General features: G+C 41.2%; 1 protein-coding gene across 1 annotated transcript in view; it reads left to right on the top strand.

Moving 5' to 3' along the window:
* Nucleotides 1-206: 206 nt before the first annotated feature.
* Nucleotides 207-20,502, top strand: part of LOC149143685 (uncharacterized) — a 38,595-nt gene continuing 18,299 nt past the window's right edge. Inside the window, exon 1 of the mRNA XM_089446864.1 lies at nt 207-1,159. Within this exon, the coding sequence (XP_089302990.1) occupies nt 575-1,159 (585 nt within the window). The 5' untranslated portion in view covers nt 207-574. The remainder of the gene's footprint in view (nt 1,160-20,502) is intronic.

Here is a 20,502-nt window from a genome sequence, read left to right as displayed (position 1 = left end):
TTATAACCAATTTTATCTTCATAGAAGATTGGCTCACATGAGGTGTAGGGCTGCCATCGATAACTTTGGTTTTTCTTGGTGCTTGTTAAGACTACTAAAGAAACATTTTGATTGAATTTACATTGAATCTTGACTCGTCTAAGTTACCCTAATGTTTTTGTATGTTAGGATGTCTCAACACAATCTTATGTCATAAATTGTTGCGGAGATTCAATTTTGATTTTGAGCTGAGAGCTTCCGTTTCATTGAATTTACATTGAATCTTGACTCGTCTAAGTTACCCTAATGTTTTTGTGTGTTAGGATGTCTCAACACAATCTTATGTCATAAATTGTTGCGGAGATTCAATTTTGATTTTCAGCTGAGAGCTTCCGCTTTTTCTTGGCCTGTGCGACCGCACGGCGTGCTCTCGATGAAGCCTTGCAGCTTGCCACTGCCTAGAGAGAGCCGAGACGCACAGGGCAGTGTCCACTCAGACGAATCTTACTTTTGTTGAACTTCAAACACGAACTAGGTAGAGTTAAGGGATAACAGTACCAGTAACAGCGGCGAAGGGCGGGAAGCGCATGCAGCCATGGCGATGGAAGAGAATAACCATAACAGCAACAGCATCGTCAACATCACTGCTAGTAGAGACAATGTCGTTTTGATTCTTGATTTCGGCTCTCAGTATACCCATTTGATTACTCGCCGAATCCGGCAGCTTGCTGTATGCTCTGTGTGTCTCTCGGGCACTTCGCCCCTGTCGGCAATGGCGGCCCTCAATCCCTCGGTCATCATCCTCTCGGGGGGTCCTCACAGCGTTCACGAGGAGGGCGCCCCCTCACTGCCTGACGGATTCTTTGACTATGTGTGGGAGAAGGGGATTCATGTTCTGGGCATCTGCTATGGTCTGCAGCTCATCGTCAAGATGATGGGGGGTGAGGTCAAGCCTGCCGAATCCCAGGAGTACGGGAGAATGGAGGTCCGCATGCACGAGGGGTCGAAGCTCTATGGGGACATCTTCGTCGGAGGGACGCAGAGTGTGTGGATGAGCCATGGGGACGAGGTCGTGAGATTGCCCGAGGGCTTCGTGGTCGTGGCCACAAGTCTGCAGAATGCCATAGCCGCCATTGAAAATCCCCACAAGGGATTATACGGCTTTCAGTACCATCCGGAGGTATGTATGGTCAATAGACTAGCGATTTCTCCAATATTGCATTCAATTCTCTATTGGGTTGGTTGCTTCTTTGTCCGATTTCTGCTTAATATACAATAGTTTAAGTTTAGAAGAGTACAGTGGTTAGGCTCATCCAGTGTTGTAAGTTGTTGAGCAGGGCATCTTAATTTTGTTCTATATTGTATTGGTTGTTTGTAGGGCAGCTTAGCATTGTTTTATGTTGCAATGGTGGTTTGTTGGGTGGGTGAAAGTAGCGTTCGTAAACTTTCAACTTCCAAAGGGTGGATTTAAGTGTCACCTAGAACATGCTTTTGTTTGGAGGGCTTCATGCTTGTGCTCGGATGGCTTCAAGTTTCACTTCTGACATTCTTGTGTTTGGTTGACTTTTGGTGTTCGGGTGACTTCAAGTCTCACCTAGGGCACGATTGTGCTTATGCTTGTTGTGCATTAGTACTTGGTTGAGCTAAGTTCAAGTGCTAAGGGCTAGTCATTGGTGAAACTGCTGGAGTAAATACCCAGCGATAACTTACCCAAAAGCTCACTTTCTCAAATTTTGTCACCAAAAAAACGTTGTATCTAGTTGCATGCCTCTTCCTTTATTTGTTTATCTTGGATGTCTCAATATTACAACTACTTAGCTTACCTAAAGACTTACTTTCCCAAATCACACCACCCAAATAATCTTTTATCTTGTTTCGTGCCTTTTCCATTTTTTATTTCTTTATTGATGTCTCAATACTATGAGAGTTTAGATAAAACCTTGTCTTGACTAGTTTGTGTGCCTTTTGGTCATGTTGATCAATAACATCCACCTCAAAAATGTTTTGTCTCATGTTTACACCTCTTCCTTAATTTTTTTGTTTCTATGTTGGTTGTCTCAATACTATTTGATGTCATAAACTGTCGCTTGCATTGAATTTTGATTTTTAGCTGAAGTCTCAAGCATTAACTTATGTTATTTTTTTTCTATATTGCATGCATCATTACTATCTTATGACATAAATTGTGCGTGTGATGGATTTTGATTGGGCATTGGTGTTCACATTGTAACTTCTGCATTGGTCAAGTGGTAGGTCTGTAAACCAACATGGTTTGTAGGCATATTGGAGGCCTATGATAAAAATATGTAAATGGGACTAAAGAGTACAAGTCATAACATTACAAGAATATGGGAGAGCCACTAGAATTTGTATGTACCAAAACAAAAAAACTATACAAAAATTGGTAAGCTTGGTGAAGCAACCCGATAATACATGGATATTCCTCTATTGTAGGAATCGGGCACTTGATCATTTACATACTACTTTACTTTGCCTCTACTATTTGTTCCTACTTTGCCTCTACTTTCTAGTTGTTTACCCTTTTTATCGAGTTGATCCAGAAGCAGTCAAGATCTTGCTAGCTAGGCGAAACAAAACTAGTTGTTTTTGATTCACCCATAACATATAAAGCATCATTATAGTAGTTTGAGTCCTTGTATCCAAGCGCCAAATCTCAACTTAGATACGCGTAATAGGGTGAGCGAGAGTGATTGCTTTTGGTTCCCTTGTAGAGAAATGTAAGCAGCGCCAAGCCATCCATAATGCCTTGCCGACAATTAGATTTAAGTGGATGTTGGACACCTAATCCGCCGAGGGTTTTGGGTGTGGAATGTGAACAATCAATCGAGTTCAAGAGACCTTGGAAGATGAATCCAACGATCACATAATGTATTTATATGTAATATCTTTCTGAATAATAGAGCATTTCATGCTTATCATTCATATCTGGTTGCACATTCCAATAGTGGTATTAGAGTAGGTTGCACATTCTCATGACCTGTTAGATCTGCCACTTTGAGCAATCCTCAAACTCTTGGCTATTTATGTGCCTTGCTCTGACATTCCCTCAACCCTATTGTCCAAACTCTTTCAACCGAATTGTGGCTTGACAAAATGTTCCTTGCCATTTCTGTACATGACCATTTCACTCAACAATGAAATCTCTTACTCTGTGGCGAGCAAGTGCTTCGCCTACATGGTCTCGCCATTCAGTTATTCTTCTTACTCGACTGCTTCTTATTCTTTCGACTAGGATTTTATGCAGAAAAAACAATGGCTCTCTCAAGAAAGGCACAGATGTTGCCTTCATGGAGCAGGCTGCTGCCAACCTGTCTCTGAGTGTCAATCTTTAGCCTCCAAGAACGAAAGTCACCCAAGCCGATCGCTGTTGGTTCTGAAAGCATGTAGCCAATGATAAAGAGCTCTCTTCCAATGGTGTGTTGGATGCCCAATTGCTCATAATTCCTGAAGCAGATGTGGATGATTTGGTCTTTCAAGCCAAACAAATACATGTCTTTAAGGCTCAGTTTCAACCCTTTCAACCTCAAGATATCAAGATGTGTTAGCTGTGGTCTACCAGTGTTTGCACCGTCGACGTTCATGGCAGCTGAAGAATGCAGTAAACCCCAAAGCCCATGTATGGTGGAAATTACCTAGCTCCATCAATGATAATGTCAAGAAAAACTTTACACCTTACTGTAATGATCGTGTGAGGAAACTAGCTGATAACATGTGGGCGAGGTCAGCATCAAAAAAGGCAGTGAGAAAGCCTTGTCTCCCTTTGGCAACATAGAACCTATAATCGTTTCAAGCTTCACCTACTGAAATAGTTCTGCAAGCCAATTGAGTCCGTGACAGTGCATCAAAATGTTATGTGTGCAAAGAGAACCTTGGATATCATTTGCTCTCTTAGACGCTGTAATGCTTGGAAGTTGATTCACATGAGAACTTGAATCTGTTGATTAAGTTTGTTCAAAGATGCCACAAAGAGACTCTAGATATGGCACTCTAGGTATGGGATTACTTTACAGTAAAGAAAAGGGACCATGATTTTTAGACATAAATGCTCGTTGAAATTTGAAGAAATTGAAGTTGGGGAGAGCAAACAGAACCTCGATAGATGACAATGATGTGGATGGTGCAGTTGATTCACATGAGAGCTTGGATGTTTTTTAAAATTGTTTAATGTTGTTAGTAGCTAGAAAGCAACATAACTTTGAGGATTTTCCTTGTGTTAAAATTGGCAACTAGGGCCAAATTCCACCTTGGGACAACTAATTTGATGGATATGATGATTACATTATATTCCTCTTTTCGAGAGGAACCAAAATTGATATAAAGAACATCCAATTGGACAAGTAGAAGTGTGTTTTTGAATTTAGCCTACACATGTGCAAATTGTTTAGGTCGGCCACATCATCATCTATGCTCATGAAGCCCAATGGATGTGTCTCTTCACCCTAAACGACTTGTATACATACAAATGACCTCTCACCTCATTTGGCATCATCATCACTCACACATTCTTCTCTCTCCTTCTCTCATTAGTTCGTATAACTATTGGGTAATCTCTTTCTCTCACACGTGTGGCAAAGGAGGACGAATTTCAGACAAACTATAGGGCCAGAATTTCAGAACTGTTGCAGGGTTTGACTAGTGTTGACTGGATACTTTGACTCATCCTTTTAGTTGCGATTTTTGTGGGAAAATTTCATTTTTGGCAAGCCCTACTGTTTGGCACAGGAATCGAGAATTTATGGGCATGTTGACCGCAGGGTTGACCGCATAGTTGACCAATGTTTTAAAACTCCGACTCGAACTCCGACTTGACCGAGGGTCGACTCCGACTCCGACTCGTTATCGACTCGGCCAGCTCGATTTCAATGACTCCGTCGTTGTAAAAAATACATTAAATATTTATTTTTTTATAAAAACACACAATTTTAAAGATTTTCATTCATGTTTCCAAACACACAGCATTAGAATATAGATAGAAGACAACATATTGATATGATCAAAGTAGGCTCATGAATATATCCATTGTATTAAAACGACACCCAGTGCACTGTCCAATACATACACGATGATGATATAGAGATCAAAACAAAAACACATAACCAAGGAGGCTAGAAATGGCCTCTACAACAAAAGTCTGTGACCAGTACTACTGGCTACTGCTAGAGTTGCCAACATCATCTGGCTCAGTGTTACTTGGGAGCGGGAGCGAAAACGGGAGCGGGAGCGACATTTTCGGAAGCTCTCGGTTTGGGAGCGAATCCCAGAGGAGTTCGACAACCAATGTCACTAACATCAAGGTACATAGAGGGATTGGTGCTCTTGATTAAATACGAGTTCCATACCCTAATATATGACAAAATTCAATGGAAACATTGCAGTCCCCCAATCTTGAAATCCTGAAAAACCAATAAGTCTGTTGGATTTTGAATGAAATTTAAAATTCTACTTTCTCCATATGAAATCCAATGAGGCTGGAACCACTCTCAAACATCCTGAGTCATTTCATGGTAACGTTAAAAATTTAAGTAAAAGGATGAAAATGAAGATTAAGGAGAATGTCACTTTTACTTTAAGAATTTAACATTACCATGAATAACATAGCCTTAGTAGCGCAATATGATCAAATACTAGGGTTTGGGAGAGGGGAATGGACCCCAAAGACCAACAAACTAATTCCTAAACCCCTTTGGAGTCCCCCCAACACTTAGAAAAATAAAAAAAATAAAAAAAGGGTGTTTTTTTTTTTATGGTTGACTGGCCACTGTCAGTTACCCGGCCGAGTTGGCTGAGTTATCACTGACTCGGTCGAGTCATGCTATGACTCGGCCGGGTCAGTCATAACTCGGCTGATCGAACCGAATTTTCTGTCGCGTTGAAATTTTTTTTTTGTTTTGTTTTTTTTTTGTTTTGGTTCCGGCTTGGACCAACTCGGCCGAGTCGGTTCCGAGCCAGCCGGATCTTAAAACAATGTAGTTGACCAAGTTTGACCGCAAATTTTCAGGACTGTTTTGGGCTGACTTTGACCACCTTATCAGATCGAGATTCACTGGGTATGACCGAGCTCCAAAGAGAAAGATTTGCTGTTGCGTTGACCATCTTTGACTTTTGTTTAGGACTGAATTTCACTGCAAATTTGACAGGGTTGTTTTCACTGTGATTTGGCAAGTCAACTTTGACTTTTTGTGCTCTCTCTCTTGTTACCGCTCAAACTAGCAGGGGTCCTAAAAAGGGATCCTTGAAGGGCTACCACTAGGTCAAGGGCAACAATGGAGCAATAGCCCACTATCACCTCGCCTAAGGCTCCCTACTCTTTATGGACTTTCACCGATGGGAGGAAACCTGTAATAATAAGGATCACGAAATTGAATGGATCAATGATAGGATGAGAGATGATCCTAAAAGCCTAGTCACAAAGGAGGTTCAGATGTATGGCTTGCTTGCTTTGAAAGCAAGATGAAAGGCTCTCCAGGAAGGGCTTAGAGGAATTCTAAGAGCTAGGGTTTGAATATATTATTTGTCAAGAAGATTCCTAGCTCCTAAAATATTTGTGGAAACTTGGCTTCCAAGTGGTCTTTATGAAATTGGTTTCAATAAGTTGTGGGACCACATTGGACCAAGTGGACCTGAGGTTAGGTCAAGGGAATGGGGTTCAACAACCAATGATGTGTTTGACCTAATCAGGGAGGAGAAGGGGATCAAGGAAGGAATTTTCAATGAAAGGTAATGTAATGATCCCAGTGAGGTTTCTAGCCAAGGGAAACCTAGTGCAAGGAACGGTCCCCAAGCTAGGGCTTGCAATATCTTGAGATCCCACCGTTGGGTTTGCTTGAAATTTGGAGGGCATTTAGAGCAAACTCCAGTGCAATTGTGGACCAAAAATCGAAGTATTAAGATGGTTGGATTGTGAGATAAGTGATGCCCTAGGTCACCTATGGGTTAGGCCTAGAAAAGAAGAGGTGGGGGAAGAAAATTAGGTTTAAGGTGATCACCTTATGGTGGACCAGTGCTTAATCTTTTGAGGAGATTGGAGTCAATAGTAATTATGACTATGGATATTGGATCTTCTATGTCAAGGAGGCCTCAAAGACAACTTCGCATAACATTAAGGGAACAACAAAAGCAACTTCAAAGACTTTATACTTTGTTCTGCAAAATAGATGGCTTATCAAGATGAATTCCAATGATGAAGCATCTCTAGGAATATTCATTCATTATACATGGGCGATACATGAAGCATCACTATCTAAAAACAAAATTTCCACAATTTTGCATAAATGGATGCAATAAATTAACCCTAGTATAGCGAAATCCCAACAACAATGTATGTGACAAAAGTAGAAAGAAAGAGTAGCATTAAATTGCACTTACATGTATAAGATTATACCCAACCATCAAAATTTTGCCAATCAAGAAGCTCCAAGACAAGAGCAAATGATCCAAAGATCAAAATTCATTCCATGCTCCAAAAATTGGTCCTTCAAGAAGGATAGCGAAGTTCTCTAAAGAGATACAAGTCCAATCCAAGTGATGATGCTAAAATGAAATCACATCACTTTTATTTATACATGTCCAAATGAATTTTATTTTCGTAATGAGGCCTAATATAACCACTAAAATAAAATAATGTACAAGATAACTAACTTTTGGTGACAAGCCCACCAAACTAGGTCATAATAAAAAGAATAAGCCTCTCAAGAGGTCGAATGATCAATAATACACGTCGTCGGGCCTTAGAGGAGGCTTGATGAAGTCCATAGGTGCCATGATGCGAAATAGGACTCCCAAAAGTAGTGGACAAGGGGTTGGCCCCTTGTTCTCCAAATAGTAAACCTGTGGTGCTCCCAATGTGTGTGGGGGCACACAAGTGTCCTCATGGGTCTCCAAATAGATCGAAGATGCCTGTAGACCATTTGCAAGGGCTCGGATGATGGTATAAGTGATGCCACATCATCATACAGGTCTTGGGTCATCTGTCAAGTGCATGGTATAACTGTGGGGCTGACTAGGTATGGTGAACCAGATGCATCTTCCTCGTCCAATAGGTGAATTTCGCGCAATTTTTGAATGTCTCTGGGGATCCATGGAATGCTGTCTACTGCTGTGGAGGCCCATGGCTCTCTACACACACCCTACATGTGCCAATGTAGCCCTCTGGAGGGTTAAGACCCTGTATAGGGAGACCAAACCCAAGATGGAGACCATTTGCAATCCTGCATAAGATCCAATATGCCCCCTTGCCCTCTAGTACACCAAGTCATTAAAGAAATTGAGATAAAGAATTTACAAACCATGGGCAACAAATGGGCACTTCATAATGGCATGCCCTTCCATAGTGGGCTTTGGCATGTGCTAATGTCTCCAAGCTCCAAGGGGGGTTAACAAAGTACCCTATTAGGTGCTTTCCACTTTTAATGGGGATAGTATGTCCATCGTACATCTTTCAAATGGTGGTGGCATGTGATAAAGTGATGGAACGAAGTAGGGGATGAAAGGGGCAATCTTGGGTCACATGCCATGACACAAGGGTAGCTAGCAAAGGGGAGCCCACAGTTGGGTAAATAATGTATAGGAGGGAGCAATCGTGGTACAAGAGTTGCCCCAACCTTGATTTTTCCACCCTTCTTCATATGCCTTTTGCCTTTTATGATTTTTCTTTGGTTAATTGCTCGGGCTCAAGGAATGAGAGGATGATGTGTAAAGTATAGCAGTGTATACCCCCTTAAAGGTTGGGCGGTTCATTGCCCACCAGGGGTTGGGACAATAATGGGTTCTTGAATGATAGAGGAGGCTCATCTAGGGCCTATAGGAACCAGGGTGATGGACATGGGAATGGGGTAGAGCTCATGCATTGGCTTTTGTGCACGTGCTAAATGTGTTTGTCCCAACCATATTTTGCATTTTGTGGTACATTTTCTTGTTGAATGTGGCCAATTATGCTTTTTCTTTTGTTTTCTTTTTAGCTGCATCAACTGCCGGGGCATCATTTCAGGCCCGACACAAGGTGTGGACAAGGGGAGGGGAAAGCTAACCCTATGTGGACCCAGTGGAGGAATGTGGACCTAGGTGGGAGGAATGATGAATGGGGTTATAATGAACAGAAGGGGAGTGATATATATGGATGAGGGAGTGGGACCCCACAACCAAAATTAGGGTTTCCCATGTAGTACCATCCCTAAAGCCCAAAGGCCAGTAAAAGAGATCCCACAACACTAGGGTCCAAGGGTAACATTCAAAGGAGGTCAGGGGACAAGAGCACAGATCTAGCCCACTCTTTCCGCCTAATCCCCCAGTTAATCCATGCCAAAAGCTTCCATGATAAGTAAACTACAATATTCTATTACCAAATGACAAGGCATACCTTTAGGTTTGGGAGGCCCACCTTCAAACATACGATCATGATAGATGGGTGAGGGACCACATCGCTGGCTTAGGTGGTGGAGAAATGACATAACGAGCTAGTTGGTGGCTGCAAGGGGCTGCTGGCTGCCACTTGAGGACTATTTTGAGGAATTTTTTTCTCCTAGGGATATCACCCACAAAATGGTGGGTAACATCTAGCTCCAACTGGGACGTGATCTCTTGAAAAGTAGGTGAAGCTACTCGAACGAGAGGTGGGATATCACCCACAAAATGGTGGGTAACATCTGGTTCCATAGACTTGTTACCTTCACATATCATAGATGAAAGACACGGGGCAACATGCTTTCGTGGCATCTCATGATCACACATGCTTGGATTAGACCAATAAAATCGATTCATAAAGAAAATAATTTTTCAAATTCAATTTTAAATCTAAATGTAATTATTCTAGCATGAGAATATCATATGATGTTAATGTCAATGAAAATTAGCATGTAATGCATCCTACCCTAACATGCATATGGTACAAAACTAATACTAAGTGTAATCGTAAAGCTAGTGCCAATGTTTTACAACTCGGACTCGGACTCGGACTCGGCCGAGGATCGACTCGGACTCGGACTCGGACTCGGACTCGGTAATGACTCGGCCGACTCGATTTCAATGACTCGGTCGTTGTAAAAAATACATTAAATATTTATTTTTTTTATAAAAAAACGTAATTTTAAAGATTTTCATTCAAGTTTCCAAACACACAACATTATAATATACATGGAAGACAACATATGATCAAAGTAGGCTTTATTAGAGCACACTTTAAATTATTATAATATACATTATTAGAGCACACTTTAAATTATGCCAACGATGCAAAATGCAAAGAGTGACCAGCAAGACAATAATGATTAGTTCAACCTCTTAGAGCAAAACCACTTATGTTACTTTGCCAAACCAAGCTTATTATGACTTTGTAAATGTATTAGGACTGCTTAGATAAAAAATTTAGCACCAAAACTCAGAAATTTCACTATTGTAGCATTTATATCAGATTCAGAAGTTAATATATCAGACTCAGGAAAATATATATCAGCTCTCCAAAATCAACTAGAAAACCATAGAAACCATGAGACAAGTCTTTCTTATTATTTGAGATTAAATATCCACTAATTATGAGCTTATATGAATGTGTTTTTAGGGGTTTTTAGAGTGTAATTTCAGAGGTTATGTCACTGTGATTATATTATTATAAAGCTTCAGATCTGATTTATGAAACAGTGAGGAAGAGACAAGGTTAGAGAGAAAACCCTTAGTTCTAGAGGCCTAGTTTGACAGCTAGTTGATCTTCCAATGGACTAGAACTCCAATGGATGGCTAGCATTAACAAACCCTAACTAACTTTACCAAAGATCAGCAAAAAATTGATTTTTTTTTTAAAAAAACGCTGCCCAGCCGTCTTGCTATGACTCGGCCGAGTCAATACGGACCCGGCCGGGTTGACCGAGTCAGCTATGACTCGGCCGGGTCATTGGATGACCCGGCCGAGTCATAGCTGACTCGGTCAGCCGAGCCGGGTCAAGGGCCGGGTCAATAAGTTTGGCATTGAAACGGTCAGAAACGGCCGTTTCCGTTTCGGTTCGGCCGTTTCGTCAAACACTGGCTAGTGCAACCAACATATCACCAAATCAAAATAAATATGCCGACCTATATGATTACTCATGTAGCAAATGACAAAGCGAATGTGGACAAAATCACATGGATGATAAGGCCAGTGGGAGGTAGGAAAATAGAATGCCCACACATGGATGATCACATGAGAAGAGGTAAGAAAAGGATGTAATCTAGTCCATGAGATCCTCTCTTCTAACCAAAATATAGAGATGTCAATGATTAGGCTCATAAACTTTTGATGGATGGCAACCTCGGGCATATTATTTCCATTATGGTCCTTATCATTTATGTCATATTTTATGGCCTCTACAGGGTTATGATTAGTAGGAAAGGGAGACTGATGAGATGGAGAAACACAAGTAGGTTGCCCATGATGATCACACTGGAAAGGGGAGATTATAGATTGATCATGATCTTGAGGGGGTGCCCAAGGAGATAAAGAATACTCAATGAGGGGTTCTTCCTCGACACTATACTCAGAAAGGGGAAAGGGATCAAGGTCACTTGAGATCATATGAGAACAAGTGCGAGAATCACTCTCAAAATGATGAACAAGAGGAGAAGGCAAAGGTGAGGGTGGAGTGTTATGTCCAATAGGTTTATGTTCCCCAAAATCATAATCTAAAGGCTCAGGTGATTTGAATATAAGATTGTAAGGAGGATAGGTAGGAGCCTTATTGATTTCCTTACTATTTGTATCAAAAATTTGGTTTTCCTTACAGGGAGAATCAATTACTTCCAACTGCCCCTTTTCATGCCAGGGAAAATAATAATTCTCCTTCCCAAGGGTATCGATGGATATGTCATCATAAGTAATGCTGGAGAGAAAGTGAAAACCAATCTCAGCCTCATCCTCTTTGTCAGTATCATAAATGGGAGCACAATCAAATTGAGTCCTAACAATTTTCCATTTCTCTTTTTCGATGCTGAAATAAGCCTTCAATGTCATCTTCCAAGGAGCTCATGGGATCACCTTCCTCAAGGTTCTCAAAAGGAGAGTTATCAAGAGTGATACCCTCGAGAAAGGTAAGGTCAGCCTCAACTTTACTTTCCATAGCCTCGTCATCCTTAATACACGTGTTCTCAAAATCATTCCATTCATCATGTGGACCCAACAAGGACTCATCTTCCTGCTCATCAGCTAGATCCTCAAGGGTATCTTCATCTTGGTTAGTTGACAAGCGGGACGACTCTTCTTCCCTCTTCTCTTGAAGAACAATAGCTAAGGTATTTGTTACATGATTTTGGTAATATGCTTCTAGGAGGAGAGCATTAGTGGGGTTCTCTTTATATTCACATTTCATCTTATGAAGCTTCACCTCTACTTCGTGCAAATGAAAGAATACTTCATTAGAATTACATTCCCTTACTAACCCCCTGCATGACCTACTATATTCATCCATTCTTTCTTGCATGATTTGGAGGCTTACAGGATCCAACTCTTCGTCATCATCAGAAGAGATGTTTCCCTTCTCATTACCATTGTCTTCCAATTCTATTTGCTCATCATCCTTGCTTACACTCGAGCTTCTTTCGATGTTACCTTGACCATTCAATTGATTACCCTTTGTGGGACTTTGTACCTGGTTATAATATTTGTCTTTGATTAGGTTATCTAGAATATTTAGAGCATAGGTTAGGCGAGCAAAGTCAAGGAGACAACTAGGATCCGCCTCATAGGAACACCCTACTGTGTTGAGCTGCGCTTGTTGCGACTTGTAAAACCTGAGCATGAATTCCATATCCCTACCTTCCAATATATTTTGATAAGACTCTACATATTTCTGCACATTCTTTTGTAGTTCTTGAATGTCTTGGTCATTGTGTTTTGCAAATGTAGGACTGAGGTAAATCTCCCTTATTCGATAGTCCATTTTTTTTATGATTTTGCATATTAGGATTAAAATGGAGTCGCCAAGGTGAAATGAAGTGCCTTGTTAGATGCTTGCTTCACCCTACAAGCATTAACTTTGGAGTGGAATGAAGAACTAGGGTTTGTTCTTCCAATGGAGTTGCCAACAATGATATGTCAATATGTCTTATGGGGAAAAGACACACGTTTCGTGTCCCCGACAACGATGCCAAAATGTTATCGCTCAATCTAGTAGGGGTCCTAAAAGGGGGTCCTTGAAGGGCTATCACTAGGTCAAGGGCAACAATGGAGCAATAACCCACTGTCACCTCGGCTAAGGCTCCCTACTCTTTGCAAACTTTCACCGATGGGGGAGGAGCCCCATTTTAATAAGGATCACGAATTTGAATGGATCAATGATAGGATGAGATGTGATCCTAAAAGCCTATTCACAAGAGAGGCTCAGATATATGGCTTGCTTGCTTTGAAAACAATATGAAAGGCTCTCTAGGAAGGGGTTAGGGGAATTCTAAGAACTAGGGTTTGAGTATATGACTTCTCAAGAAGATTCTTAGCTCCTAAAATCCTTGTGGAAACTTGGCTTCCCAGTGGTCTTTGTGAAATCGGCTTCAATAAGTTGTGGAACCACACGGGATCAAGTGGACCTAAGGTTAGGTCAAGGGAATGGGGTTGAGCAACCAATGATGTGCTTGATCTAATTAAGGAGGAGAAGGGGATCGAGGAAGGAATTTTCAATGAAAGGTAACACAATGATCCCAACAAGGTTTCTAGCCAAGGAAAACCTAGGGCAAGGAACAGTCCCCGAGCTAGGGCTTGCAGTATATTGAGACCCCACCGTTGGATTTGCTTGAAATTTGGAGGGCCTCTAGAGCAAACTCCAATGTAGTTGTGGACCAAAAATCAAATTATTTGGATGGCTAGATTGTGAGATAAGTGATGCCCTAGGTGACCTATGGGCTAGGCCTAGAAAAGAAGAGGTGAGGGAAGAAAATTATGTTTAAGGTGATCACCTTATGGTGGACTAGTGCCTAATCCTTTGGGGGGATTGAAGTCAAGAGTAATTATAATTATGAATATTAGATTTCTATGTCAAGGAGGCCTCAAAGACAACTTTGCATAGCATTAAGGTGACAACAATAACAACTTTAAAGACTTTATACTTCGTTTTGCAAAATAGATGGCTTATACATGAAGCATCACTATTTAGAAAGAAAATTTCCACAACTTTGTATAAACAAATGCAGTAAATTAGCCCTAGTATATCGAAATCCCAACAACAATGTATGTGACAAAAATAGAAAGAAAGAGTAGCATTAAATTGCACTTACATGTATAAGAGTATATCCAACCATCTAAATTTTGCCAATCAAGAAGCTCCAAGACAAGAGAAAATGATCCAAACATCAAAATTCATTCCATGCTCCAAAAATTCATCCTCCAAGAAGGATAGCGAAGCTCTCTAAAGAGATACAAGTCCAATCCAAGTGATGATGCTGAAATGAAATCACATCACTTGTATTTATACATGTCCAAATGAATTCGATTTGCCTAATGAGGCCTAATACAATCCCTAAAATAAAATAATGTGCAAGATAACTAACTTTTGGTGACAAGCCCACCAAACTAGCTCATAATCAAAAGAATAAGCCTCTCAAGAGGTCGAATGATCAACAATACATGCCGTTGGGCCTTAGAGGAGGCCTAATAAAGTCCATAGGTGCCATGATGCGAAATAGGACTCCCAAAAGTAGTGGACAAGGGGTTGGCCCCTTGTTCTCAAATAGTAAACTTGTGGTGCTCCCAATGGGTGTGGGGGCACACAAGTGTCCTCATGGGTCTCCAAACAGATCGAAGATGCCTGTAGACCATTTGCAAGGGCTCGGATGATGGTATAAGTGATGCCATATCATCATACAGGTCTTGGGTCATCTGCCAAGTGCATGGTATAACTGTGGGGCTGACTAGGTATGGTGAACCAGATGCATCTTCCTCGTCTAATAGGAATCTCGTGCAATCTCTGAATTTCTATGGGGATATATGGAATGCTGTCTACTACTGTGGAGGCCCATGGCTCTCTACACACACCCTACATATGCCAATGTAGCCCTCTGGAGGGTTAGGACCCCGTATAGGGAGACCAAACCCAAGATGGAGACCATCTGCAATCTTGCATAAGATCCAATGTGCCCCCTTGCCCTTCAGTACACCAAGTCATTAAAGAAATTGAGTTAAAGAATTTACAAACCATGGGCAACAAATGGGCACTTCATAGTGGCATGCCCTACCATAGTGGGCTTTGGCATGTGCTAATGTCTCCAAGCTCCAAGGGGGTTTAACCAAGTACCCTATTAGGTGGTTTCCACTTTTAATGGGGATAATATGTCCATCGTACATCCTTCAAATGGTGGTGGCATGTGATAAAGTGATTGAACGAAGTAGGGGATGAAAGGGCCAATCTTGGGTTACATGCCACGACACAAGGGTAGCTAGCAAAGGGGAGCCCACACTTTGGGTAAATAATGTATAGGATGGAGCAATCATGGTACAAGAGTTGCCCCAACCTTGATTTTTCAACCCTTCTTCATATGCCTTTTGCCTTCTATGATTTTTCTTTGGTTAATTGCTTGGGGCTCAAGGAATGAGAGCATGATGTGAAAAGTATAGCAGTGTATACCCCCTTAAAGGTTGGGTGGTTCATTGCCCATCAGGGGTGGGGACAATAATGGGTTTCTGAATGATAGAGGAGACTCATCTAGGGCCTATAGGAACCAGGGTGATAGACATGGGAATGGGGTAGAGCTCATGCATTGGCTTTTGCCCATGTGCTAAATGTGTTTGTTCCAACCATATTTTGCATTTTGTGGTACATTTTTTTTGTTGAATGTGGCCAGTTATGCTTTTTATTTTTAGCTGCATCAACCGCGGGGGCATTGTTTTAGGCTCGACACAAGGTGTGGACAAGGTGAGGGGAAAGCTAACCCTATGTGGACCCAGTGGAGGAATGCGGACCTAGGTGGGAGGAATGATGAATGGGGTTATAAGAATGGAAGAGGAGTGATATATATGGATGAGGGAGCAGGACCACACAACCAAAATTAGGGTTTCCCTTTTCGTACCATCCCTAAAGTCCAAAGGTCAGTAAAAGAGATCCCACAGGACTAGGGTCCAAGGGTAACATCCAAAAGAGGTCTAGGGGACAAGAGCATAGACCTAGCCCACTCTTTTCGCCAAATCCCCCCATCAATCCATGCCGAAAAGTTTTCGTGATAAGTAAACTACAATACTCAATTACCAAATGACAAGGCATACCTTTAGGTTTTGGAGGCCCACCTTTAAACATTGTCATGACAGAAGGGTGAGGGACCACATGGCTGGCTTCGGTGGTGGAGAAATGGCATAACGAGCTAGTTGGTGGCTGCAAGGGGCTGCCGACTAATGACCATCTTGGAGAATTTTTTTCTCCTAGGGAGACCATCCACAAAATGGTGGGTAACATCTTTAGCTAAACATTTGATATAATAATAAGAAGAATTGATCAAAGGGTTCTCCCCACATTGGGGTTTTTCCCTGGCATCTGCCAAATCTGGTGTCCTCTTGTCTTGGTTTGTCTTCTGCATTTTGTTTCATGTTCTATCTGCTTTTACTGTCAATGTGATTAATAGCTAATGTGATTGCTATTGGAAAACTAAATTTGGAATTGTCATTGGCGTGTTAAAGGAACATTGAAGTAATTGTGCTATAAGCATAGAACATACCATTGTTAACTAAAATTAACATGGTATCAGAGGCCAGGGGAGGACAAAGCCCAAGCAATAGAGAGAAAAGCAATCACAAAGAGAGATTTGTTGGACAAGGACAAGCCTCGATGGCTTCTACATCTTACTTCGAGACTGAGGATAAGCTCAATGAAAAATCTTTCTATCATGCATGGAAGATGACTTTGGAAGAGCATGATGCAATGGACTATGTGCAGGGAAAAGTGGTGGAGCCTCCTTCAAATGCATATGCTGTTGCAAAGTCAAAGTACAAGAAAGGTGAGGTCAAAGCTAAGAAAATTATCATAGACTCCATTAAAAAGCCTTTGCTTACGTATATTTCTGATTTGGGAACATCTAAGGAGATGTATGACAAGCTTCTTCGGATGTTCAAAGTGAACAATGCAAATCAAGTCCTCTTTCTCAAAAACAAGTTGAAGGATGTTGGAATGAATAAATGGGAGTTTATTCAATCCTATTTCATGAGAATAACTAAAATCAAGAATGACTTGTTATCTATTGGAGAAGTTATTTTTGATAGAGAGCTCACTCTCATTGCTCTTGGAGGTCTTCCAAGACCATGGGATGTATTTGTCACCACCATTTTCAACAATGACAGGATACCTGGTTTTGATGAGTTATTGGCTAGAAACACTCAAGGGGAGACTGGGATGATGGAGAGAGAAAAACCCTTCAATAGAAATGAACCTATTGCTTTCTCCGCTCATGCAAAGAAGAAAAATAATGTTGGTCCAAAGAGACAGGGTCAAGGGTTCAAGCGGGGGGATTCAAAGAAGGAAGAAAAGGAATGTGCCACAATTGTAATAGGTTCAACCACTATGCTAGAGAGTGTCTTCACTAGAAGGATTCTCCAAAGGATGACGACAACAACAACAATTTCAAAGACAATGACAATCAAAAGAAAAACAGGTTCAACAATAAAGGAAAGAGGAATGCTCCTGCTGCTCGATATGGAAATCGTCAACCTCCCAAAAGGATGAGACATTCCAGGTATGAGGAAAGTAATGTTGTAGAAAAACAAAAGGAATTTTATCTTATTTCTGCTTTATCTACTACCTCTCCTTTGGATACTTTGGATCATTGGTTGATTGATAGTGGAGCCTCAAGGCACTTCAATGGGTACGAAGAGGCCCTCTCAAATTTGATTGAAACAAGGACTAATTTGGAGATCATACTTGGAGATAATGCCACCTACCTCGTGAAAGGGATAGGTATTGTCACTCTTCACTTAAATCAAGGTCAAACCATTCATCTACAAGAAGTATTGTATGTGCCCGATTTGAAGAAGAACTTGGTGTCTATTTCTGCGATGGAAGATAAAGGCTTCAAGGTAGCATTCATTGATGGAAAGGTACTTATTTGGTGAAGAAACCCTAAAGATGCATATACACTTGGATGTAGGGTTGATGGTCTTTATCAAGTTGGAGGAAGTCCTTTGGGAGCCTTGACTTGCAATACTTCTCTTCAATCTGAATTATGGCACCGGAGATTTGCCCACCTTCATTACAAAGCCTTACCTGGGGTAAGGAAGATGGTTACAGGTATGTCCGAGTTCAACATGAATCATTAAGGAGTTTGTTAGGGTTGTGCAACTGGGAAACTTACAAGGGGACCATTCCCTTCAAGTGAAAGCCAAACTACTGATATTCTTCAATTGGTCCATTCTGACCTATTTGGTATGTTGCCCGTAACATCATTGGGAGGATACTTATACTATGCAATTTTTGTGGATGACTTCTCTTGCAAAACATAGATCTATTTCTTGAAGAAGAAGGATTAAGTGTTCAAATGGTTCCGTTCTTTCAAAGCCTTGGTGGAAAATCAAATAGGAAAGAAGATCAAAATATTGAGGACCAACAATGGAACCGAATATGAATCAAATGAATTCAATGACTTTTGCAAAGACGCTGGCATTAAGAGGGAGACAACCGTTCCATACACTCTTGAGCAAAATGGAGTTGCTGAAAGGAAGAATCAAACAATCATGGGAGCCACCCATGCCATGCTCCATGATCAAGGCCTACTGAAGTTTTATGGGGAGAAGTTGCCAACACTGTCCTGTATGTTCAAAATAGGAGCCGCATCAAGCATTGAATTTCAAGACACCCGAAGAAGTTTCATTGGTAAGAAACTTGATGTTTCTCATTTTAGAATATTTGGTTATCCCCTGTATTTTCATGTGCCTAATAAGAAAATAAACAAGTTGGAAGCATTTGGGAAGAAAGGTACATTTGTGGGCTACAGTGAAAATTCAAAGGCATATAGAATCTATGTGTTTGGTCAAAGAGATGTGGAAGTAAGCCATGATGCCACCTTCGATGAAGACACTGCCCTTGGGAAAGCTAATGATCTCCCCATTCCAAGAAAGGACAATGATGCTATGGAAAAACAGGACGATCCTCCTAAATATGAGTCTATGCTCAATGTTGAAGGCCCGATGGATCCCATTGATCCACCTCTTGGTGATCCCTCTACTTCAAGGAAAAGACCTTTGTGGCTCAAAGATACTCTTGAAGATGCTAAAAGACATATTGCTCCAAGAGGGACATTCTGTGAAAGTAAGAAGCCGAATAGGTACAAAGGATATTTGGCTGCTATGAGTACTATTGTTCAAGCTGAACCATGCGTGTTTGAAGAAGCTGTAAAGCACCAACTATGGAAGGATGCGATGAATGAGGAGTACGAATCAATCATGAAAAATGATGTCTGGGACGTGGTTCCTAGACTGAAGGACAAGTCTGTGGCCACTTTTAAATGGCTTTACAAAATCAAATATGGAGTTGATGGGAGTGTCGAAAAATATAAGGCCAGATTTGTTGCTAGAGGCTTCTCTCAAAAGGAAGGAGTGGACTATGACGAGATATTTGCACCAGTTGCCCGATATACCACTATTTGATCTATTATTGCTCTCGCTGCCTCTCAAGGATGGAGCCTACATCAAATGGACGTTAAGACTGCTTTCTTGCATGGCTCGCTTAAGGAGGAAGTCTACGTGGAACAACCTTAGGGGTTCAAAGTACAAGATCGAAGGACACACGTATGTAGGTTGAAGAAAGTCCTCTATGGGTTAAGCAAACCCTTAGGGCTTGGTATGAGAGGATTGATAACTATCTTGTGAAGCTGGGATTTACGAGGAGTGATGCTGATCCTAACCTATACTTCAAGGTTGAAAAGGACATGCCTCTCATTTTGGTCCTTTACGTAGATGATCTCTTTCGGACAGGTGCAAATCCTCTCATTTATCAATTCAAGAGGGAATTGGCTTCCAAGTTCGAGATGAAAGACCTAAAACTGATGCACTACTTCCTAGGCCCGGAGGTTGGCAAAAGCCAGGCGAGATTTTCCTTTCTCAAGGAAATACATTATGAAGTTGCTCGAGAGATGTGGGATGGTAGATTGCAAATCTGTGTCTACTCTGATGGAACTCAACTTCAAGAAATTATGTGGTAATGCTACTGGGCCCGAATTGGCAAACCCTTCCGAATATAGACAACTTATGGGGGCCTTGATGTTCTTGGTAAACACCCGTCCTGACATATGCTTCGCTATGAATACGTTGAGTCAATTTATGGTCGAGCCTTATCACATTCATTGGATTGCTACTAAGAATCTCTTGAGATATCTTTGTGGCACAATCAACTATGGATTGAGATACACTGTCGAGAATTTGAGACTACATGGATATACTAATGCTGATTGGGCTGGTAGTGTGGTGGATTGCAAAAGCACGTCTGGATGTTGCTTCTCATTGGGGTCTGGTTTAATTTTTTGGATGAACAGGAATAAAAAATCGGTTGCTCTAAGCACCGCCGAGGGGAAATATATGCA

The sequence above is a fragment of the Pinus tabuliformis genome, chromosome X (genome assembly GCF_031772625.1).
Source record: "Pinus tabuliformis cultivar Carrire ecotype Pingquan chromosome X, CPIR1, whole genome shotgun sequence".
Taxonomy (NCBI): domain Eukaryota; kingdom Viridiplantae; phylum Streptophyta; class Pinopsida; order Pinales; family Pinaceae; genus Pinus; species Pinus tabuliformis.
The sequence above is the reverse complement of the archived record's forward strand: the minus strand, read 5'-3'. Positions and strand labels throughout refer to the sequence as shown.